We start from the raw sequence: 23,589 nt of genomic DNA, 5'->3' as shown, positions 1-23,589 counted from the left end.
TATATATATATATATATATATATATATGGTCCGGATCAAGGGACACATAAATTTACACAATTTTTGACACTTCTTATAGACCATTGGATTTTAAATCTTTTAATGGCTAAGATTAATTGTGTGAATGATGTCAACATATCAGAAAATGACAGGGCATATGACGTGGCATCAATTTAATTTCACAATAACGAAATTGGATTAGATTAACCTTTCAGAAAAAAAAAATTAGATTAGATTGAATTTTTTTTTAAAGAAAAAAAAATGCAATTAGATGATTATCTCCCAGAAAAAAAACATAAACAATAAACAAAGAACCCTAGCTCTTGTACAATGGCGACCATTGGGCTTTGAGGAGGAAAATGTCGTCTCTCAGGTAGCTTCCTGATGTTCTTAGCAGCTGTTCAGAACCCTTTCCCACTACCCCTTTCATGATTATGGTCTTGTGAGTCCCTGCTATCATTTCTTCACAATTGGTGTTCTTGTTTATAAACAAACAACTTCACCTGGGCGTTCTTGTTCATGTTTTTTTTTTCTGGGAGATAATCATCTAATTTTCTACAAGAGCTAGGGTTCTTTGTTTATTGTTTATGTTTTTTTTTTCTGGGAGATAATCATCTAATTGCATTTTTTTTCTTTACAAAAAAAAATTCAATCTAATCTAATTTTTTTTTCTTCTGAAAGGTTAATCCAATCCAATTTCGTTATTGTGAAATTAAATTGATGCCACGTCATATGCCCTGTCATTTTCTGATATGTTGACATCATTCACACAATTAATCTTAGCCATTAAAAGATTTAAAATCCAATGGTCTATAAGAAGTGTCAAAAATTGTGTAAATTTATGTGTCCCTTGATCCGGACCCATATATATATATATATATATATATCTGTGTGTGTGTGTGTGTGTGTGTGTGTGGAAGTTCTTATACTTCTATATAAAATATATACATATTCTACATATCGGTTGACCAATTCGATCGGATTCGAAAATATAGTGAAATTGGCTAAATTTTTTACCACACTCATAATTTATTGTAATAAACTCATCCAACGGTCGGTTTTTCCATTTTCTTTGAATTGATAGAGGTTGCTCTTTGGAGTGTATGATATATAAATATAGGTTTATAAGAGTAACTACGTTTGACCTAGTTGATCGAATTCGAAACGAGAACCAAATTGGCTGGATTTTCTACAACCACCATAAAACATTACAATCTCTCCATCGAGCGGTTGGTTTCTCCGAATTCATTTTCCACTTCATGGTTGCTTTAGAATGAACCTAAACAATTTAAATGCAATGTATAAGTCATACAACTTTAGGAAGAAAATTGGTATAGGCCAATGTGTTTGTAATTAAAATTAATTTTTTTTATCGTATGTCCACGCACATCCATCGATGGAATATATACAAACACATATACAAAAAATAAGCACATTTCGCGGTTGTCACGCAATCGGTCAACCAAGAAAACATATAAGTGACTACGGTTGACCAATCCGATCGGATTTGAAAATATGGTGAAATTGGCTAAATTTTTCACCACACTCATAATTTATTGTAATAAACTCATCTAATGGTCGGTTTTTCCATTTTCTTTGAATTGATAGGGGTTGCTCTTTGGAGTGTATGATATATAAATATAGGTTTATAAAAGTAACTACGTTTGACCTAGTTGATCGAATTCAAAATGAGAACCAAATTGGCTGGATTTTCTACAACCACCATAAAATATTACAATCTCTCCATCGAGCGGTTGGTTTCTCCGAATTCATTTTCCACTTCATGGTTGCTTTAGAATGAACCTAAACAATTTAAATGCAATGTATAAGTCATACAACTTTAGGAGGAAAATTGGTATAGGCCAATGTGTTTGTAATTAAAATTAATTTTTTTTTATCTTATGTCCACGCACATCCATCGATGAAATATATACAAACACATATACAAAAAATAAGCACGTTTCGTGGTTGTCACGCCATCGGTCAACCAATAAAACATATAAGTGACTACGGTTGACCAATCGATCGGGTTCAAAACTATGGTGAAATTGACTAAATTTTTAACCACACGCATAATTTATTGTAGTAATCACATCTAACGATCGGTTTTCCCATTTTCTTTGAATTTATAGAGATTGCTCTTTAGAGTGTATGATATATAAATATAGATTTATATTTAAATTATGTAAAATTATATATATGAAACTCAAGTCTCACTAACACCTAAATGACCTAATGACCTAAACCTAAACTTAGTCCTAATATTTATCACTTTCTCAAGCCTCAGCCAGCCGCTCCTCTCGATGAAATCTCCATAGCTCCTCAGCCTCCTCTCGACCTAAACCTCCATAGCTCCATCGACTCACTTTCTCAGCCACGACTCAGAGTCTCAGATCGACCACAGCCTCTTCCTCTTGTAACAGATCGAGGTTGCCTCCAGCTCCAAGCTCCATCCCTTATCCTCTTCTCTCAGATCGACCACGGCATCTTCCTCTTGTCTCAGATCGAGGTTGCCTCCAGCTCCAAGCTCCATCCCTCATCCTCTTCTCTCAGATCGACCACGGCCTCTTCCGCATCCGATCAATTTCGTCTCCGATTTCGGGTTCTACCAAGTCATTTTCGTCTCCCCTCAGTTTTAATTATTATTAGCTCCAGTTGCAGTTGGCTTTTGCTGTGTGTTGCTCTCCTTTTTTTTTAGTAGTTTGATTAGTTTTCGGCCTAGTTGCATTTGTAAAGTAGTAATCTTGGTTAGTGTTTTTTTTTTGTGTGTTTAATGAGTTGGGTTTACTTCTCCTTCTTATTGAAGTTGGGATTTTTGTTTTTGTAACTGCAATGTGGTTTTGATTATTGTTGTCTGCAATGTGGTTTTGATTGTGTTCTCTTACATTGCAGGATGAGTAAGAGCAAACAAAGGAATGGACAGTGGCATCTCTGCGAATAAGTTTTAGCTTGCTCATTCAAAACTCTCAAGTAATGAATCTGATAATGATTCTGAAAATGAGTCCCATGAACAGGTATATTGTTTTGGTTACTTCATTGCTTCTATTTTTTTATTTTCAGTTTAGCAAAACATGTTTTCTGGTTTTTTAATTCTTTATTTAAATGGGTAGGTACCAAGATCAGTTGAATCCCATGAGTTATCAACCAATCTGCAGCCTTAAATTTTCAAGGTCAGTAAGTTGCAATTTGCAGACTTGCAGTTTATGTGGAAAATAGTAATTGGATCCTTAACAATTCTTAGATGCTTTTACATACAAACTTTATCTGAAGTTAGACTATAGTGGGTAGTTTTAAAGCTTGAATTGGTTCATTTGAAACTTTGAGTTGCTTGCTTTTACTAAAACTTGCAGATTAGATATTTGTAATAAGCATGTTCAACTTTATGCCCAAGTAGAAATAAAACTGGAGTTTTGGTTATTCTGTGTAGTCCGTGCATTACAAATAAGTGGCTCATTTCAAGAATTTTTTGCAGGCCTGTACCAATTATGCAGGGCTGCTGGCAGATTCTAAGTGTGAGCCTCAATGATACCAAGTCTGAATGGAAGACAATATGCCTAATTAGATAAACTCATAGAAATTGTATTAATAATTTGCTTTCGTTCTAAGTTGTAAATTGGGACACTTGTATTCTGTCTTTTTATTTCAGTACATTAAAACGGGCGTGGGGATGAGCCTCCTAGTTCGGCTAGGTTCCAAACCCCTTAAAACTTTAAAAGGAAAAAAATAGCATCCTTAATATGACCTGTGAGATGATCTAGATTCTAGAAGCAAGATATAGGATATCCATTTTAGTCCAAGACCTTATCAATTAGTTGCATGAGGTTGAGTAAAATTAGTTGTTGTGGACGACGCTAAATATTGCACAATAAAACTCGCATTATAGAAAAGCCCGGCCCGGCCTGAAAAAAGGTGGGCTACCCAGCCCGGCCAGAAAAAGCCCGCAAGGCCAGCCTTATATGGACGGGCTTGGATCCGTTGATTTACAATGAAGCCCGGCCCGTCACTATTTAAAAATTTAATTAGGCCCGGCCCGGCCCGTTGACGAGACCTACTTAAGCTAAGTTAAGGACCTCCTTAGCATAGAAGGCCTGTATATATATACAGGTCCTATCCAGAGCGAGGCCTCACTTTGAAATTAAAGTGCGCTTTTAGAGTTTAGGATCACTTTTCGGTCGCATATCCACATCTCGACCGTTCAGTTTTTAGGTACTAATGTATAGATTATCTCTGCGAAGTTTCAGCCAAATTTATGATTTTTAAGGTATCTAACTCACTTAAACCAATGGACGAACTGAATCTGTCTACCATGAACCGTACTAACTTTAAGGCAGTTATCAATGCCTTAACGGCTATCAATTTGGCTGAAATTTTGCAGAAATGATCTATACATTAGTACCTAAAAACTGAACGGTCGACTGTTGAATTTAACTTGTTTTCAATCTCATTTTAGCTCTCATTAAATCATTTCCTTATTTGATTTGAAGTTTTGCAAGAGTGAAGAATACATCAACTTTGGGGCTTCCAAGTTGAGAATTTGAGATAGGAAGAATGATGGTCAAATGTGAAGCAAAAAAAATAATTCTGAATTTCGGCGAACCACCACAAATGGCGGCCCACCACCACTTATGCTGGTACCATAGCTTTTCCGGTCACAATTAAGGAGGAGTAAGGAGGACCAAGGAGTTGGAGTAACATCATTACATCCATTCTATTATCCTTTGGATAATAGATATCACCATGCACACCATTTCTCTCATGCTTGTCCGCCTGACTTTGCTGACCCAAAATCATCTCTACACTCTTCCTTTGCTTGTTTTCCATGCAATCGAGGAAACTAGCTACTCTCTCCCTCTCCCTTAGTCAAATTTTTCTACTCTACTCTCTTTAATAGCTCATCATTACTTCCTTTTTTTTACCTCATCTCTTCTATACCTTTTTCCCTTGGTTTTAGGACCTAAACTAAAACGACCTGATCCTGAAATTGGACCAAATCATTATTACTGGCAGAACATAAATGAAGCACAATGGTTTCACAATTCTCTTTCGGATAACAGCACAAAGGTAAAATTATTTCTTTACCGAGTAACTTCCGTACAAAATAAGATCAACCCAATGATTGATAATCTTTCTGAAAACAATGGCTACAACACATAATTATACAATGTAATAAAAATGGGCTGGCATTGCACACCCGTTAGCTATGTCATGGCAAAGCCTTGGGCTACTTAAGCCCAATATACTATTAATGGGCTGCCAATGCACACCCGTTAGCTATGTCTTGGCTATTCAAGCCTAGGGCTACCTAAGCCCAATGCATTACCATAATAATAATGGATGATCATTGCACGTCCTTTAGTTATGTCTTTGGCTTTCAAAGCTCGATTATCATGCCATTAACCATAGGCACATCATATATAATCTGCACAATGTCAACACTACCCTCTGCTTAGCTAGAGAGTTCTCATGATACTACATATGACTCCAATGCTCCTACAAGATAACTCATGAACCAAATATCCAGCAATATTTATCAATGATATTGTCGGATATACAAGTAGACTTCACAATATGAAATACCAAACCAAACCGAAAGCAGTGACATAATATCAAAGTCCGATTAATTGTTGTTAATCCAAAGTAGAATAACCACGAGATCAGTAAAAGCAAATGTTTGCTTAATATAATAGCCATTCACAGAGGCCTTTACATTCCAATTGAAAACCAGCAAGTTATAAATTGCATCCCAAACATGTCAAATATGGAACGACATCTAATTGAAATAATAAAACTAGAATAAAACAATTTCACCATTAACAATCTACATCCAAAACTAGACAAATAAAAAAGAAACCAAAATTCAAACCAGAACCTTAGTTCTGTAGATTTCTTGCAATAATACCTTTACGGAGTTCCATCTTCTTTTCGATTAGTTCTATCAAACAAAGAGAACCATCAGCTCCTTTCCTTTCTTCTCTTTTTCTTGTCCCTTTTTTTTGTGTTGATCTTCTCTCTCTCTCTCTCTCTCTCTCTCGTCCTTCCTCCTTCCCCTTCCTTCTTCTCCTTCTCTCTTCTTTCTCGACCTCCCTCCTTTGTTCTCTTTTTTTTTTTTCCCTATTACCCCCCCCCCCCCCCCCCCCCCCCCACACACACACACACACACACACCTTCTTAGTCGGCTACCAGCCAACCATTATCCCCTTCTTAATTATTAACCATATAAATAAATATAAATATCTAAACTAAAACATTTTAAATAAAGTAATAATAATAAAACAAAAGAGTAGTACTTGTCTAAGATTGGCTGGAAAATATGACTGCCAAAACAAACAAATATAAATATAAAAGAATCTCACTGTTTTGGGTTTGGGCTATCTCATAAACCCATCTAACACTCCACATCTTTGCTTCTTACTACAAGGCTAGAGCTGCTTCATTTTGCTTCCTTCCATTTTCACACCACTCTTTCTCCCTATTTAAGGACCTCATCTCCCTACAAGCAAACCATCACCCATTACATCTCTTTTCTCTCTCTACCTCCACCACATAACCTCTATCTCTACCTCCCAAAATTCAAATCCATAATACTCATACTACACCTCTTCCATCATCACCACTACAACTACTATCTTCCACCCACATTTGAGCATCTAGTTATTTTCAATTCAAAACTATATTCAAAAACCAAAACCAAATCACTACTCTATCTTGTACATACTCACCATGAGCCTAGATTTTCTTGTAATTTTAGGTTCGTTATTGTATATTTGCATATTCTAGCTCTCTTAGGTTCACACTTTAGCTAGTGAAATGTCTAATCCTCGTGGATTCGACAACCTTTCTTAAATGTCTATACTATTACTTGTACCCCTTATACTTGAGGGTGGCTATTTGGCTGACAGGTGATTTTGGCCATCGCAGAGAATTGTTGGCAACAAGTTCAACGAGGCAGTTACAGGTCTACAGGTGCAGCGTTGGCCTGAGGACAATGGTGGTGCGAGGAGGTGACAAAGCGCAGGATTGATTTACTACAATGGATTTGGTCGGATCAAAATCAATAGAGGTGGTGGAATTGGGCTTCTCCTGATTCCTTCTTAGTGGGACATATTGTGCAAATACGGTAGATTTAACCGTGAAGATGCTGTCTTGGTGGTGGTGCAAAGTGTGGAACTCTCATCAATGGCTTACTAGACGGGTCAGTCGTCGGAAGTTGTAGCGGAGGTGATGAGCATAATGTCGACGGTGGCCTGGTCAACGACGGCATTGAAAATGGTAGAAGTAACCTGGACTTAGAGTTGGGTTTGGGGTCTGAATCTTAGTTTGGGTTGATTTGGCCTAATTTATAGACTTTCAAGGAAGGTACTTTGCCACCCTCACTTATTATTTAGTGATCTGGGCTAGCCTGGCCCAAGGGTTGGACCTTCTTGGACATTTTGGGTCGATCTATAGTCTTCAAGTGCCAATTTATTCAGATCATGACTTATATGGAAGTTGATAACTATCTTGAATGTGACTGGTGAATTTCAAGCGGCTTATGGGTAAGGAGTTGCTTCTATTCGTTTGCTAGGAAGTGGAGTTCTGTTGATACCAAAATTGCATGCAGGCTAATGAGAGACTAGTGAATGATTTTTTTTTTTCCTAAAAGACATGAAGTTGTTCTTTACTTGTAAGTTCACTACAAAGTGAGTTTAACAAACTTGTATAAATTGCATTTACTTAGATAGAGTTTTGGATTTTCTTACCAGTTATCTTGTTTTAAGTACATATCTAGCTAATGACTATTGATTATTGATTCTAATGATATCAATTTCTATTAAAAAAAAATATTTATTTCATAAGTCACCAATATATATAGATCTTTTTCACAACTTCAAATACTCTAGTCCTGACACCCCATTGATAACCCCTTTTTTGAAGTAACCGCTAACATAATCTTTCACACTTGTTTTCTGGTAAATTGGGGGATTTTCTTCTGATATCAACTCCTTGATTGGCTCATACATTCTCGAGGAGTTCTCTAGTGAAATATGTCTGAAGAAACATGCCACAGAAATTCTTGGACCTTCCTTCTTGGACAGTACTCTGTGATTAACGCTAATCAACTTGTTGTTTGATATTAGCTGCATCAACATACCCATTAGTCATTACAAAATAATGCCGGAATTGAAATTGGGAAAATTTCACAAACAGTACACCAAGTAAAGGCCACTAATAACCACTGCAAGTGGCCTAGTGGTTCTTGCCTAGTTGGGTGTGCTCCCCAACCTAGGTTCGAACCCCGAAGCTGTCAAAGTGGCCAGACACTGTGCTACAATGCACAGTTGGAGCATTTCACATGCGCCGAAGGGGTTTATCTTGGGCCTAGGAAGTCTTTGGGTTCCCCTTGACAAAGTCAAAAAAAAAAAAAAAAAAAAAAGGCCACTAATAATTCTTATACATAAAGTTCCAAACCAAGCATTTCGGTACACGAAATCTAAAATTCGACCCACTATCAGTACACGACGTCAATGACGCCGTTAATTTGACACCAAAATGTCTATTATGCCCTCAGTTCTTTTTTTTTTTAATAATTTTTTTTTTCTGTTCTTTTTTTTTTCCTTCGTTTTTATCTCTTTCTTCTTCCTTCTTCCGGCTCCACGAAACCCACCTTTGTTCTTCATGTGAGAAGAAGCCCGAGCTCACCCACTTCGAAACCCACCTCTGTTCTTCAGTTTTCCTTTCTTTCTTTCTGATTTTTCTTCATCTATTCGATTCCTCCTTCCTCAGATCCCTCTCTCTCTCTGTCTCTCTTTTTTTCTTTTTTCTCTTTGCTTACTTTCTTCATCCATTTCTCCTTTCTTCATTGCCTCCCAAATTGGGGAAACTGATGACCAAGCAAAAATTCTTCTTCATCAATTCGAGCTGTAGCTATCCAAGCAAAAATTCACAACGGTCATCACTCATCAGTTCCCACAAACCCAAAATCAAAAATTCAACCTTTCACATCCCGAAACAATCTAAAATTCAACTCACCTTAATCACACCACCATCCCCAGAAAATGAAAACTCACCGGAAACGAATTGGGCTGGGTCGAGAAGAGCTTGGCCTCCTCCTCCTCCGGCGAGCTTCAAGTTTTGGAAAGATGTCATCTTTAACTCTCGATTCGCACTTTTTGACTCCCACAGCGTCGAGAATGTTGAGCAAGTTGTTGACGAAGGTGTCCAAGTTGGCGTCCAGTTTCAGAGAAGTCAATATCATCAGAGGACGGAGAATCTACTCCGGAGTTAACAGTGGTAGGAACAGAAACTGAACCTCCCTTTCTGCTAACAGTACTAATTGGAGGAACAAGATTACCGGAATCCGGCTCAGGTGGAATTGAAAACTGATTGCTGAAAAAGTTGAGATCTGGAGAGAGCTGGTTAAATCGGTACTGATTTGGGATTTCTGGGAATTGAGATGAATTGGGTAACATGAGATTGAAATCAATGTCGTTCACGAAATCAAGGAGTCCCGTGTAAGTTGGATCCATAATCACAAACAATTAAATTCTGAGTAAAACCCACAACAATTCTCACTAGAAGCAAGAGGGTTCAAGTCCAAGACTCAATTTTTAAGTAAAGAACGAACCTTTACTGAAGAGAAAGGCAAAGAAGAAAGAGATAAAAACGAAGGAAAAAAAAAATAACCGAAAAAAAAAATTATTAAAAAAAAAAAGAACTGAGGGCAAAATAGACATTTTGGTGTCAAATTAACGGCGTCATTGACGTCGTGTACTGATAGTGGGTCGAATTTCAGATTTCGTGTACCGAAATGCTTGGTTTGGAACTTTATGTATAAGAATTATTAGTGGCCTTTACTTGGTGTACTGTTTGCGAAATTTTCCCATTGAAATTTACATGATATATATCCGAGGGGACAGGTTGGAGTTTAGGGTCACTTTTCGGTCGCATATCCACATCTCGACCGTTCTATTTTTAGGTACTCATATATAGATCATCTCTGCAAAATTTCAGCTAAATTGATTGTCGTTAAGGCATTGATAACTGCCTTAAAGCTAGTACGGTTCAGGTTTGACAGATTCAGTTCATCCATTGGTTTAAGCGAGTTAGATACCTTAAAGATCATCAATTTGGCTGAAATTTTGCAGAGATGATCTATATATCAGTATCTAAAAACAGAACGGTCGAGATGTGGATATGCGACCGAAAAGTGACCCTAAACTCCAACCTCGCACTTTAATTTCAGAGCGAGGCCTCGCTCTGGATAGGATCTGTATATATATATATATATATATATATATATGAGGCAATTTCACCCTATATAAATCAACTATATATAGAACACAATATAATGATCAGAAGTAAACAACCGTGCTGAAGATATACGATATAGAGATCTTGCCTGCAAGAAATCCCCAACGTTCACCACTAGAGCTTCAGGCATAGGAGGAACATCAATCCATTTGTTTTGGTATTGAATTTGGAGTCCACCGATGTGGTCCTGAAGTAGGATGGTGAGAAAAGCAGCATCAAAATGTTTGCCGGTGCCCATGGTGAGTTCAGGCTCAGGGCATGGTGGATAGTAGTGGCTAAGCAATGAATGCCCCTTCGCACAATCCAAGTTTATAAGGTGGTCAAGTTTGAGCTTAAGCGCCTCGGATAGCAATTCAAACAAAGTCACACTCAGTTTGAAAACATGTTGATTGTTGAGAGTACTCCATAGTTATATCTTTGCAAATTAATTAATTTTAGGAAACCATTACTTCATGAAACCAATTAATTTGTTCACCAACACAAAGAACCAAAATTTAACCTCTGACAAAACCTATGTTCCCTGATATATAAGATAACTAGATAATGTTTTCATTTGGATTTTTTGATCAAGAAGCAAGGATTTATATTTGATTGGATATGGTCAAATCTGTTCAGGTCTATTTAAACATCAACATTAAAATGATAACTAAGTCACTAGATTTGGAAGCTCTAGGACAGTAGGACTAGATAAAAATCACAGTGCACACTGTAAAGCGATTTAAACACCAATACTCAAAGTTAGAAGATTGTTGTTACGAAGAAACAAGAACCGTCTTATATATACCTGCAAGGCTGCAAACCATAGGCAGTTCTTGAGGATCAAGAGGCTCTGGAGCCATGTCAACATACAAACTGTCTCTCCAATTAGCTAACTCGAACAGATTAAAGCTACTAAAGAACTTAACTTTCCTCATCGGATCCCTGCTGTAATACTCGGCCTTTACCTCCCTCGGCAGCTCGTGAAACTCACGCACCGCCGCCAACATCTCGTCCAACACTCTCTTGGGTATCCCATGGTTCATCACTTGAAAGAATCCAACACTCTCTGCGGCCCTTCAGACTCCGTCGACCACGTCAGCATGACTGCTGGCATTGTCAGCGAGGTCGACGACTGGGATAGTGAAATGAGCTTGGGTTGGTCGGCCGTAGATCTTGTCGTCTTTCTGCGGCCAAACGAAAATTGGTGGGACTTTGGTGATTCCGGCATCGACGATTCCTTTGATCCCAGCTTTGGATTCGTCGAAGGCCTTCAGCTGTTGGAGACGGTCTGGGTAGATTGAATTCCCGGAGACCATGTTTACGAAATCTGGTAACTCCCTCCCTAAACAAAAATCATAGTCCTTCTTTATTAAATAGATGGATTAAATACTTGTTACTCCTCAAACTTTTCCCTAAAAAACAGTTTAGTCCCTCGCCTTTGAAATTAAATCGAATAGTCCTTATTCTCTCTAATTCTCGCACAACAAGTCAACGACAGGCCCAAAATGACTATTATACCCTCACTTCCTCTTTTTATTATTTTTCTCTATTTTTTTATATGTTTCTCTCCTTTTTTTCCTTTTTTATTTTCATTTTCTCTGGCTCTCTCTCTCTCTATCGAACCGGGTTCATCTTCTTCCTCTCTCTCTTCTCTCTCTCTCTCTCCCCCCCCACCAACTCCCCCAAGTTCGTATCGAACTGGGTTCAACTTCATCCACATCCCGGAGAACTGCGTCGCCTGCGTTTTCATGTACCTGACTCCGCCGGAGATTTGCAACCCGGCCAAGCTCAACCGGGCGTTCCGCAGCGCGGCGTCGTCGGATGCGGTTTGGGAATCGAAGCTGCCCCCTAATTACCATGATCTGCTTGATTTGCTGCCTCCCGAGAGGTACCAGAACCTGTCAAAGAAGGACATCTTTGCCCTGCTCTCCCGCCCCGTGCCTTACGATGATGGCAATAAGGTAGGGGATTAGGAATAATTAGGGTTTTGGGTTGGTGGAGTTGAGGGATTGGCTCTGTTTTTTTTTTTTTGGGGGGGGGGGGGGGTGTTTATTTTGCAAATTTAGGGTTTTGGGTTTGGAAATTTATTGAATTTGGTGTGGTTTTGCAGGTGTTATGGCTGGACAGGGTCACCGGAAGGGTTTACATGTCGATTTCTGCAAAGGCCATGGCTATAACAGGGATTGAGGATCGGCGATACTGGAATTGGATTCCTACTGAAGAATCAAGGTAATCTCTCAGTGGTTTGTTCATGCTTTTGTGCTGCGATTGCATTTTCAGCTGTAAACTGGGTCTCCGTTGATGATGAATCTGTACTCTTATTGTGCTGCCTTTGCTACAGTTCTTGTCGAAAACTAGGTCTCCGTTGATGATGAATCTGTACTCTTATTATGTGTTTGTTCAGAACAAAGATGTGGCTCCTGTTTGTTGAGGAAGGAGAGGATCGACGATGAGAGGTCCGGCGTAGGACGCAGCAGAGACTAGACCACCGAGTCCATGGTTTCAAGCCATCTCAGTTCGGTGGTGCGACTGGTGAATTCCAAAGGAGAACAAGAATCGATCTGAGAGAGAGAGAGAGCCAGAGAAAATGAAAATAAAAAAGGAAAAAAAGGAGAGAAAAATAAAAAAAAAATAGAGAAAAATAATAAAAAGAGGAAGTGAGGGTATAATAGTCATTTTGGGCCTGTCGTGGACTTGTTGTGCGAGAATTAGAGAGAATAAGGACTATCCAGTTTAATTTCAAAGGCGAGGGACTAAACTGTTTTTCAGGGAAAAGTTTGAGGAGTAACAAGTATTTAATCCCAAATAGATATATAAGGAATCTTTTCTTAAAAGTATTAAATATGAAAAAATCAACGTGCTTCCAATGCAGCATGCATGCAATCTGACCATTGATTAATACCCCCACCTAACACTTGATTAGGTCCAACGACTCTTCGTGGATGCATTATGCGTCGCACAGATGCTTTTTCCACATAATATACGGTATACCTTCCTAATTTAACACGCCAAATTTTTTTTATTATTTATTATCTTTTATAAGAAAATTATTACTTGATTCAAAAATGTCAAGATCCTATTTTCTCCCATTCATTGCAACTATAGCCAACCCCCAATGACAATGCAAATCACTGGTCCACCACTAAATGTGATTTACAAAGTCTTTTTTTTTTTTTTTTGCCTTTATCGGATAGCGAGTTAATAACACACTCACTCAGTCAGTATTCGGACTGAGGTCCACGAGAGTATCCTAGCAAAACCAGACTAATCTCCTGTCGCAGGCGCACGAACCCGAATACCCCTTAAACCTGCTGACCACAAACTAGTGAGAGTTGAGATTCGAACTCTAGACATGGAGGTTCCATACTAGGCAAAGGCTTCCTAGACCCATAGACTAATCCGTGCTGGAGATCATGTCAGAACGCTTCCTCTCCCCTGGCCACCAAGAATAGATTGAGATTTAACTCCAATCAGCGTTGGCGGGATTCGAACCCGAGTGTGGGGGTTTCAAACCTAGAGGCTCTTACCAACTCGAACACCTGTGGTGGTTAGTCTTTGTCAAAGTTAATTTAATATACTATCCATACATATCAATTGTAAAAGGATTTCATCATTTCCATTACAATCATGATCCACTGGTTGATTAGTGCGTCAATAAATCAGATAACATCATTTATCACTAGCTATCTTTGGAATCCTTGAATATTGATCACTTTTGCAGGGATATAATGACTGATTACTCCGAAAAAGTGAAGGCTTTAGGAGCCACTTTATTTAAATTATTGTCTGAAGCACTTGGGCTCAACCCCAACCACCTCGAGGAGTTGAGCCGCGCAGACGGTCTATTCTTTCTTGGCCATTACTTCCCAGTAGGCCTCATCAAAAAGCCCGTGGATCAAGTGGGTCGATGGAGACCCGCCGGCCCGCAGGACCAAAAGCCAGGCCCAGCCCGGCCCGTCAAAAAGCCCGCAAAAGTCCGCCTCGGTGGGTAGAGGGTCGGCCGGTCAAAAATCCAACAAAAACCCTGCCCGGCCCGTAAAAGCCCGTAAACTATTATATATATATATATATATATATATATATATATATATATATATATATAAGAATATGTGTGTATGTGTTTATATATGTGTGTGTGTGTGTGTGTGTGTTAGCTAGAGTGTGGAAGTTCTCATACTTCTATATAGAATATGTGTTTATATATATATATATATATGTGTGTGTGTGTGTGTGTGTTTATATATGTGTGTGGAAGTTCTCATACTTCTATATAGAATATGTGCATATATATTCTACATATCATGACAACAGTTGACCAATTCGATCGGATTCGAAAATATGGTGAAATTGGCTAAATTTTTTACCACTCATAATTTATTGTAATAATCTCATCCAATAGTCGGTTTTTCCATTTTCTTTGAATTGATAGGGGTTGCTCTTTGGAGTGTATGATATATAAATATAGGATTATAAGAGTAACTAAGTTTGACCTAGCTGATCGAATTCGAAACAAGAACCAAATTGGCTGGATTTTTTACAACCACCATAAAACATTACAATCTCTCCATCGAGTGGTTGGTTTCTCTAAATTTATTTTCCACTTCATGGTTGCTTTAGAATGAACCTCAACAATTTAAATGCAATGTATAAGTCATACAACTTTAGAAGGAAAATTGATATAGGCCAACGTCTTTGTAATTAAAATTGAAATTTTTATCTTATGTACACACACATCCATCGATGGGATATTTACAGATGTGATGTGAAAAAATAAGCACGTTTTGCGATCATCAAGCCATCGATCAACCAAGAAAACATACAAGTGACAACGGTTGACCAATTCGATAGGATTCGAAAATATGGTGAAATTGGCTAAATTTTTTACCACACTCATAATTTATTGTAATAATCTCATCCAACGGTCAGTTTTTCCATTTTCTTTGAATTGATAGGGGATGCTCTTTGGAGTGTATGATATATAAATATAGGTTTATAAGAGTAACTAAGTTTGACCTAGTTGATCGAATTCGAAACGAGAACCAAATTGGCTGAATTTTTTACAACCACCATAAAACATTACAATCTCTCTATCGAGTGGTTGATTTCTCTAAATTCATTTTCCACTTCATGGTTGCTTTAGAGTGAACCTCAATAATTTAAATGCAATATATAAGTCATACAACTTTAGGAGGCAAATTGGTATAGGTCAACGTCTTTATAATTAAAATTGAAATTTTTATCTTATGTCCACGCATATCCTTCAATGAAATATTTATAGATGTAATGTAAAAAAAATATATGCACGTTTTGCGATTGTCACACCATCGGTCAACCAAGAAGACATAGAAGTGACGACGGTTGGCCAATTCGATCGGATTAAAAAATATGGTTAAATTGGCTAAATTTTTTACCACACTCATAATTTATTGTAATGATCACATCTAACGGTTAGTTTTCTCATTTTCTTTGAATTGAGATAAGGTTAGGAGACTTGAGAGATAGAGTTGCCTTGCATGCATGCATACGTGAAGAGTGCAAACATACTTTAGATTTATCATGCCCCCGCAAGCTGGAAGGCGAGAAAGCACTAGCAGCTTGAAAACTAGAAAGTGAAACAGTGGAGTAGCTAGTCCCTTGGTGAATATATCAGCTAGCTGATCGGTTGTAGAAACAAAGGGAACTTGAAGCTCTCGGTTGACAACTTTGTCCCGCACATAGTGATAGTCGACTTCAACATGTTTAGTGTGTCCATGAAATACTGGATTAAAGGAAATTGCAATGGCAGAGATATTATCACACAAAATATGAGGACAGTGAAGGAATAAACCAAGATCACAAAAAATAGAACGGAGCCATGAGATCTCTGCTGCAGTATAAGCAAGTTGCCTATACTCAGCTTTTGCACTAGAACGGGAAACTGTTTTGTGAGTCTCAGAACTCCAGGAGATCAGATTAGGACCCAGGTAAACACAATACCCACCAGACGAATGACGATTATCAGGATCTCCAGCATAGTCGGCATCTGAGTAAGCTTGAAGTTGAAGAGAACCTGATTTATAAAGTAACCCATGAGTGATAATGGCTTTAAGATAGCGAAGAATCCATTTCACGGCCGTCCAGTGAGTTGTAGTTGGTGCTTGCATAAACTTACACGATTGATTGACAGAGTACGAAATGTCAGGTCTAGTAAGTGTGAGGTATTGGAGTGCTCCAACAACACGTCTGTACAATGAGGGATTAGAAAGACAAGTGCCTGCATGTTTATCTAATTTATAGAGATACAATAATGGAGTACTCTCACAAAGCTCATCAGTTGGCTGTTACTATGTTCGAATTATTATCGGAGTCTCTTGGTCTCAAATCTGACCACCTCCTACGGTTGGATTGTGCCTAGGGGCATTCAATTCTCAGTCACTACTATCCGCCATGCCCTGAGCCTAAACTGACTATTGGAACTGGCAAGCACACAGATCCTAATTTTCTCACCATCCTACTTCAAGACCATATTGGTGGGCTACAGATTTTGCATCAAAACCAGTGGATTGATGTTCCTCCCGTCCCAGGAGCTCTGATCGTCAATGTTGGTGATCTCTTTGAATATATATATATATATATATATATATATATATATATATATATATATATATATATATATATATATATATATACAGGGCCTTTCTAGTGAGGGATCCATTTTTTTGGTCTTTTATAGGGATAGACATTATACCAACTTTTCGATCATATTTTCACATCTTAACCGTTCAGTTTTTAGGTCCTAATGTATAGATCACTTCTGCAAATTTTCAGCCAATTTGATGATCGTTAATGCATCTAAAACTGCAATTTACCATTATAAACACGAATGGTTCCGGTTCGACAGATTCGGTCCGTTCGTGTAAATTGCAGTTTTGGATGCCTTAACGATCACCAATTTGACTGAAAATTTGGAGAAGTGATCTATACATTAGGACCTAAAAACTGAACGATTAAGATATGAAAATATGATCTAAAAGTTGGTCTAATACCTATCCCTATAAAAGACCAAAAAAAGGGATCCCTTAGTGGAAGCCCTATATATATATATATACAGTCCGGCTACACTAAGGACGTCCTTAGTTTTTCTTATGTACGGATTTCCGGTTTTTACCCACTTTTCGATCAAATTTTCACATCTTAACCGTTCAGTTTTTAGGTCCTAATGTATAGATCACCTCTGCAAAATTTCAGCCAAATACAGTCAAGTTTCAAACCAACAATTATAAAGATAGTGCACAGAGCTTTTACTTTGTTTCTAATAAGGTGTGCCTTTCTGCAGGTAATTACAAACGACAAGTTCAAAAAGCAACAACCATAAAGTTATTACCAAAACCGAAGGTCCAAGAATTTCTGTGCCATGTTTTTTCATGCATCTTGCATTTGAATCTCCTTCGAGGAGATTGTATGGACCAATTAAGGAATTGACATCAGAAAAAAATCCCCCAATCTACCGGGAGACCACTGCGAAAGATTATATTGCGGAATACTACATGGAAAGGCATATCAATGAGGTTTCTGGACTAGAATATTTGAAGCTTTGATGTTTTTCTCAGAAAAGTTAATAATGGATCATTCGATCTCTTGTCTGTCTTTCTTTTATGTTCTTTATTTCTTAACCGGTACTCTTTTCTTTACCGGACTCATATATCCTTAACATGAAAGCTCTAGTATCTAGCTTTCATGGATATTTCAAGTATTTTGGTGGTGAGTTTTTCTGTTTTGACAGCAAGGGTCTGTTAAGTTGTTAGGATATTAACAACAATCCCTATTAATCAGGGAGTGTTTGCTTGTTTCACCTATTCCTTTGTCTGAAGCCAAACCCCGCCTGCAAGAAACTCCGAGCACCACCCCTCCAGATCCCCGGAATGCTAGCATCAATCCCCGTCCGGCAGCAGGCCTAGCAGCGTAGGCGAGCCTATGCCCGGGCCGCCACCGGACGAGGGAGATCTGTCGCTTGGAAACCCGCCGCTGACCTAGGGTTTTGGAGAGAACCTTTTGCAATTCGCTTATAATGTGAGCTTCTAATTGATTGTTTTTTAGGTCAGTTACCACTTTGTTAGGTTGTGTAAAACGTGAGTTACATTTTTCAAATTCAGTTTCTTTGTAAATGTTGTTTTTAATCCAACTCATTTGGTTCAATTCTATAATATCATTCTCCCAACTTTGCATAAGGCTAGGTACAGGCCAGGCTCGATGTAAAATTTGGAGAGCCCGGACTTGGACTGAAATTTTGTGGCCGGGCTCAAAAAATGGCCAGGACGTTTTTATTCCGGGCCAATTTTCCAGACTTTTGAGCCCAAAAGGCTTGAAAAAAAAAAAAAAAAAAGAGATCGCTCTTCCCGCCGTGCTCCATTCTCCAAACCCACCTAACTACCCCCATCAAAGCTTCTAATCTAAGTTTATGGAAGACAACCTGGGCCAGAACCAAGGATTCAAATTTCGATTTCGGTACTTCAAATTTAAGGAAATTTCGGAGAAAGTTTTGATTTCAGTAGAAATTTTAGTTAAAAATAAAGAAATCACACAAATTGCATTTAGAAAATAATATTTTTGAATGAAACTTTTACATAGACTAAACTAACCTATAGTAAACCTATTTACAATGTAACCTCTCTAAAATTATGATATTTAATATGGACGAGTAATTAACTTGTACTGTAGTAGGTTGCTAAACTAGTATTTTTATCTATATGTAATTATAAATGTGTTGTATATTGATAATGTGAATGTGATTTACTTTTTTTTTTTTATGGATGGAACCCAGTGGGAGGCTTGGCCATCATGCCTTTTTCACTAATAATTACAAAAATACAACCCGGGGGAGACATAACACCAAAATTCCGTGAATGAAAAAGAACAAGTACAACCACTACACCAAAAACCTTATCAGACAATGGCAGAAAACCGTTGTGGGATTTGGAGACCCACCGTTGTAGAGTGAACCGTTGTCTGTTGAAAATTCAGACAACGGTGGGACACAGTTGTGTGAGAAACACACAGACAACATGTATGTATTATAACTGTTGTGTGATAGCTCGGCAGATGCCAAGCGCAGCAGTTGAGGCGTTGTCTTCAGACAATAGTGCCAGTTTTAAGCTGTTGAATGTTAAGCGTGTCAGACAACATATTTTTATTTTGTCTATTGTCTGATTGATCTTCAAACTTCAGTTCTTGGACTATATATGTTGTGTGATTAACTTTAGGACAACAGAGTTCAATTAATTATGTTGTGTGATTAACTTTTAGGACAACAGAGTTCAATTAATTCTGTTGTCTGAGTATAAATTAGAAGACACTGATTTGTTAAAAACCGATGTGTGATATGATTGATCTGTCCCATTTTTGGCCATTCAGACAACAGACAGTGATCATTATATCTAATCTGTTGTGTGATCATTTGAACATCCCATTCTGGAATTAGATTGTGCATTCATTTAGTCCATTTACGAAATAAACAGTAGTTCATCAAATACAAACATTGTAAACCATCAAATGAGTAATCTAAACACTTTAGGCTCCATGTAAAAGCTGATTGTATGCCCATCTTTGAATGCATCCTCACCCCACAAGATTTATAGCTGTTGCCTATATATGTTCAAATAGTAAGAGATTTAAATCTATTAGTCAGCAGAGGAATCTTTTGCCCTTTTGTTCCAAGGCCTCGCCTAGCAATTGGTAGGTGCACAATCTTCTCTTTAAAGGTTCAGGTGTAATATATGGAACAACATCCGGTGGGATAACAGGGGGTGGGGGTGGCAATGCATGCTCTGCCCCGTTTCCATCTGCCCTGTTTTCTCCATTTGCGTCATTTTCTACATTTGCGCCATTCTCTCCATTTGATCCATTTGTTCCATTTCCATAGGGCTCAAATGAATCCATAGCCTAAAAATGCACCAAAAGATATTAAAAGGTAAACATTCGTAGAAGGTAATTTCATTAAGAAAAAAAGAGCATGAATGATTAAAATTTCATTTATAGTACAAAGGATAATTTGGAAAACAAACTGAACTCCCCAAGTATAGCACCAGAACAGCTAAAAATGCACCGTGTTTATATGCATCTATGAAGACCAAGAAAACCCCTTTCAAATCTAAAACAGTTATACAGAAAATAATCAAAAGGGTTTGATTTCCAAGTCGAAAAAATACGAACTAAAACCATCAAAATTGCCGGAAATACCCAAAATCCTACAAACATACTCATAAGCATTCTAAGAGTAACAATAAGCTGCAAGCTTGAGACAGTTTCAGAAAACTGGTAACAAGAAAGAAAAATTCACCAACAACTATTCTTTCAGTGATTTTAAGCACAACTTTCCAGATTTCAAGTAGACATGCAAAGCTACTATTTGACATAGTTTCATGCTATTCGCAGTTCAATTGGATGGTCAAACAAGAATCCAAAGTGACTGAAATGCTGAATTCTGCAGAAAACCTGAAACAGTGCAGTAACTTCAAAATAGCACAAGTATCTCATTTTAACTCCTTTTTTCACGAAACCATGTTCAAAATGATCATTGAAGAGTCTCCTTTATGATATCAAAAACTGAGAGTAAAACAAGAAGTATAGGTTTTTCGAAAATCATGAAATGCCCCACTGGTTCAGCTTGGGTGTCAAACGCGGGAAGAGTTAGAATATCAAAACAGGCTTAGCCACTCATATCAAATGCTTGTAGATACTTGAACCTAGAGACGATAAGCCAATATCGGTAATACTAGAAGAAAAATGCTCAGCAAATTAACAATTCCTAAAATCATGCAGAAAACAGAAATGACCAGGCCCCTGGGATCACCCTCTTACAAGATTAAACCCTAAAAAAAACATGGTTGAATTATTGAATTAGACATTGTTCTTAACATCGAGACATTTGTACATAAAAAAGAATCATAAGATACAACTCACCCTCTAATTTCTGCGAGATCACAAGTATATTCATAGCTAAGGGAGTAATAGAAGTAAAGCCTTGATGCCAGGACATCAATAGTTCTCAAGTACATGTTCTTTAGTCATGAAGCCATGAAGAACAATCAGAAACATGATACCTGATAAACAGGTGAAAGAAGAGAAAGGAAGAAACTGTTGTAAAGAAATGGATAGATTGCTGTCTTTCTACCTTATGTACTGCTGAAACTTCCCCCTTGCATCAAATTCAGTTTTGTTCACTTAACCCTGCAAATCAACAATAAGTTTCTCTGTATTAGAAGAATAACATGTTCCCTGTACTGTAGGTTAAAGATTATGTCACAGGTAGAGAAAAAAAGAATAGAACAAAATGTAGAATAACAGATCGAGTACTTAGAATGTATTTACCAGCACAGGACATTTCACCAGAGGGATTTATCAATGTTCTGCACAACAACAAAAAATCAGGTCTTGACACATAGTCACATACACAGGCATTAACATTATCTAGATAGAGTAATTTTCACACCCTAAAACATTATCAAGTCTTTTCCAATTATTTCCAGACATCTGGAAATATACCAAATTGAAACATTAGCACAAGGATTGCACATTGCTTTGAATACTTTACTCATCTAGTCCAATTTTCTGATACTCACCCTTGCAGAGCTGTAGGCCACCGGAGCAATGCAGTTACAGCACCTGTTCACAAAGAATAGCTCAAAATTAGAACAGCTTTAACAACAAGCCAACTCTTGGGCTAATAATCAACTAGATAAAGGTGATCCTTTTCCATACATGAGATATTTCTTGAAAGTGGTACAGCAAGGGGGATTAAATCTTGCTTTGCTCCTGGAGAAATAATAGAATCACCTGTTTCATAGTAATGTATGTAAGAACTATGTATTAATCTACTGATGCAGAACATGGCAACATTAAAATTTGAACATATAGAGGCTTCGGTGCTTATACCCACTACCATTACCCAATTGAATATTAGTCAACATTCAACAAAGCATAACCCAAAGGCCTCACAGTCACCCCCAATCGATGATTTAAATATGAGATATTTTTCTGAAGATACTTCAGACTGGAATGGAAAATAAAATACTGAACAGCATACTTATGCTTAGTAATGTAATCAAATGCAAATTTTTTTAGTCTAAGTAGAGAGATCATGGATATTGCATATATGATACCTTGTAGAGCTTCCATAGCTGTCAAAGCACACTTTGGATCCACAAACTCCGCAAAGCATAAAACCATTGCCTTATCTCCACTCTGCTACCCAAACACAGGGAAACTATGATAAGAAGCAATGCAGAAGCAAGACACAAATGGCAACAAAAAACCATTTTCCCCAAGCAAAAAGTTTTTGCTAGTTGACACGGACAAAACGATAGCCTTATCTCAACTCTGCATCACTAAAAGGCAATGAGAAGTGCAGTTGCTTTCCTCTATAAGTGATCGGTGGACTCTCAGTGTTAAACCTTTATGATGTCTATCAAAATTACTTGATAGAACTAGGCAAATGAGTGCACTTACGCGTCTAAGCACCTTGTGAACTACTTTGATTTCTTTAAAGCCAATGAATGGACGAAATAGATCTTCATAATAAGTTAAGGTTTGAAATGATTGGGACAAAGGAATGAAATAGCAGGTTTCGGGCAGTCATTGCCACCGCAAAGTAAAAAACAGTTATCCTGGAAATGTTGCATACCTGAAACATTCACAGGCATGCAAAAATAGACACACGAAAAGCAAAAGGATACGGCCTGGGAAATAGACACACCATACGGCACAGACCCCAACGATTTCTGCAGTAGTCAAATAACACAATTCTTCACACATGCACACATTATACACATCCATAATCATAGACTTATATCAATCCATAAGTAGCAGTTAAACTTCTTACATCTCTAAGCAGAAAATCCGAAGAATAGCTTCTCAAATCAGTAGGAGCAAAAGTGTGATTCGATAGTAACGATGGTGCTTCGGATGATAAGTAACCAGGAAAATTGGACTTTGCTACACTACCTAGCAAAATATATACACTATAGATCAAATTATAGTCACAAATCGTTCATAAAAACCCTGTGCATTATACAGAAACGATTTCATGGAGTAATTCTGAGAGTGTGAGATATGGAAATCGACCGTGATTTTGTTCGGAAAAGTGAAAATTGGTGGTGGTGAAATTAGGGATAGGGCAAAGTGAAAAACCTCGTTCCGGCGGAGCAGCGTATCTATGGTAGAGATCCGCCATGGCTTGCACCAGTTTCAGTTAGACTGGCCGTGATGCTCCGGCGAAGCGAACAGTCCAAACTCCAAAGCGGGAACCCAATGTTTCTAAACCCAAAAAACCTAAAAGGACATCTA

The 23,589-nt window shown here is 37.8% G+C and overlaps 2 protein-coding genes, 1 long non-coding RNA gene and 2 pseudogenes across 3 annotated transcripts; 2 read left to right on the top strand and 3 right to left on the bottom strand.

The window, feature by feature from the left end:
• Positions 1-7,859: 7,859 nt before the first annotated feature.
• LOC133708602 (1-aminocyclopropane-1-carboxylate oxidase homolog 1-like) lies at positions 7,860-11,618 on the bottom strand (annotated as a pseudogene).
• Positions 11,619-11,963: 345 nt separating this feature from the next.
• On the top strand, positions 11,964-12,502 carry LOC133711849 (F-box protein PP2-A15-like; the record flags this gene model as incomplete). The annotated part of the gene is made up of 2 exons (XM_062137934.1): positions 11,964-12,230; positions 12,380-12,502. Coding segments are annotated over 2 exons (390 nt in total), but the record flags the coding sequence as incomplete, so codon positions are not given.
• Positions 12,503-13,931: 1,429 nt separating this feature from the next.
• LOC133711848 (1-aminocyclopropane-1-carboxylate oxidase homolog 1-like) lies at positions 13,932-17,846 on the top strand (annotated as a pseudogene).
• Positions 17,847-21,145: 3,299 nt separating this feature from the next.
• LOC133712877 (uncharacterized) lies at positions 21,146-21,889 on the bottom strand. The gene is made up of 3 exons (XR_009847644.1): positions 21,737-21,889; positions 21,616-21,653; positions 21,146-21,474 (listed from the first exon to the last, which is right to left on the bottom strand). It is a non-coding gene; the product is annotated as an uncharacterized LOC133712877 (long non-coding RNA).
• An 11-nt stretch (positions 21,890-21,900) lies between these two features.
• Positions 21,901-23,589, bottom strand: LOC133711847 (uncharacterized). Its single transcript, XM_062137933.1, has 7 exons — positions 23,434-23,589; positions 23,126-23,247; positions 22,928-23,024; positions 22,753-22,814; positions 22,407-22,488; positions 22,031-22,080; positions 21,901-21,909 (listed from the first exon to the last, which is right to left on the bottom strand). The coding sequence occupies exons 1-7, from the start codon at positions 23,474-23,476 to the stop codon at positions 21,901-21,903; spliced, it is 465 nt and encodes a 154-aa protein (XP_061993917.1). The 5' UTR covers positions 23,477-23,589.

The sequence above is a fragment of the Rosa rugosa genome, chromosome 5 (assembly GCF_958449725.1).
Source record: "Rosa rugosa chromosome 5, drRosRugo1.1, whole genome shotgun sequence".
NCBI lineage: Eukaryota > Viridiplantae > Streptophyta > Magnoliopsida > Rosales > Rosaceae > Rosa > Rosa rugosa.
This window is presented reverse-complemented; position numbering and strand designations above follow the sequence as displayed.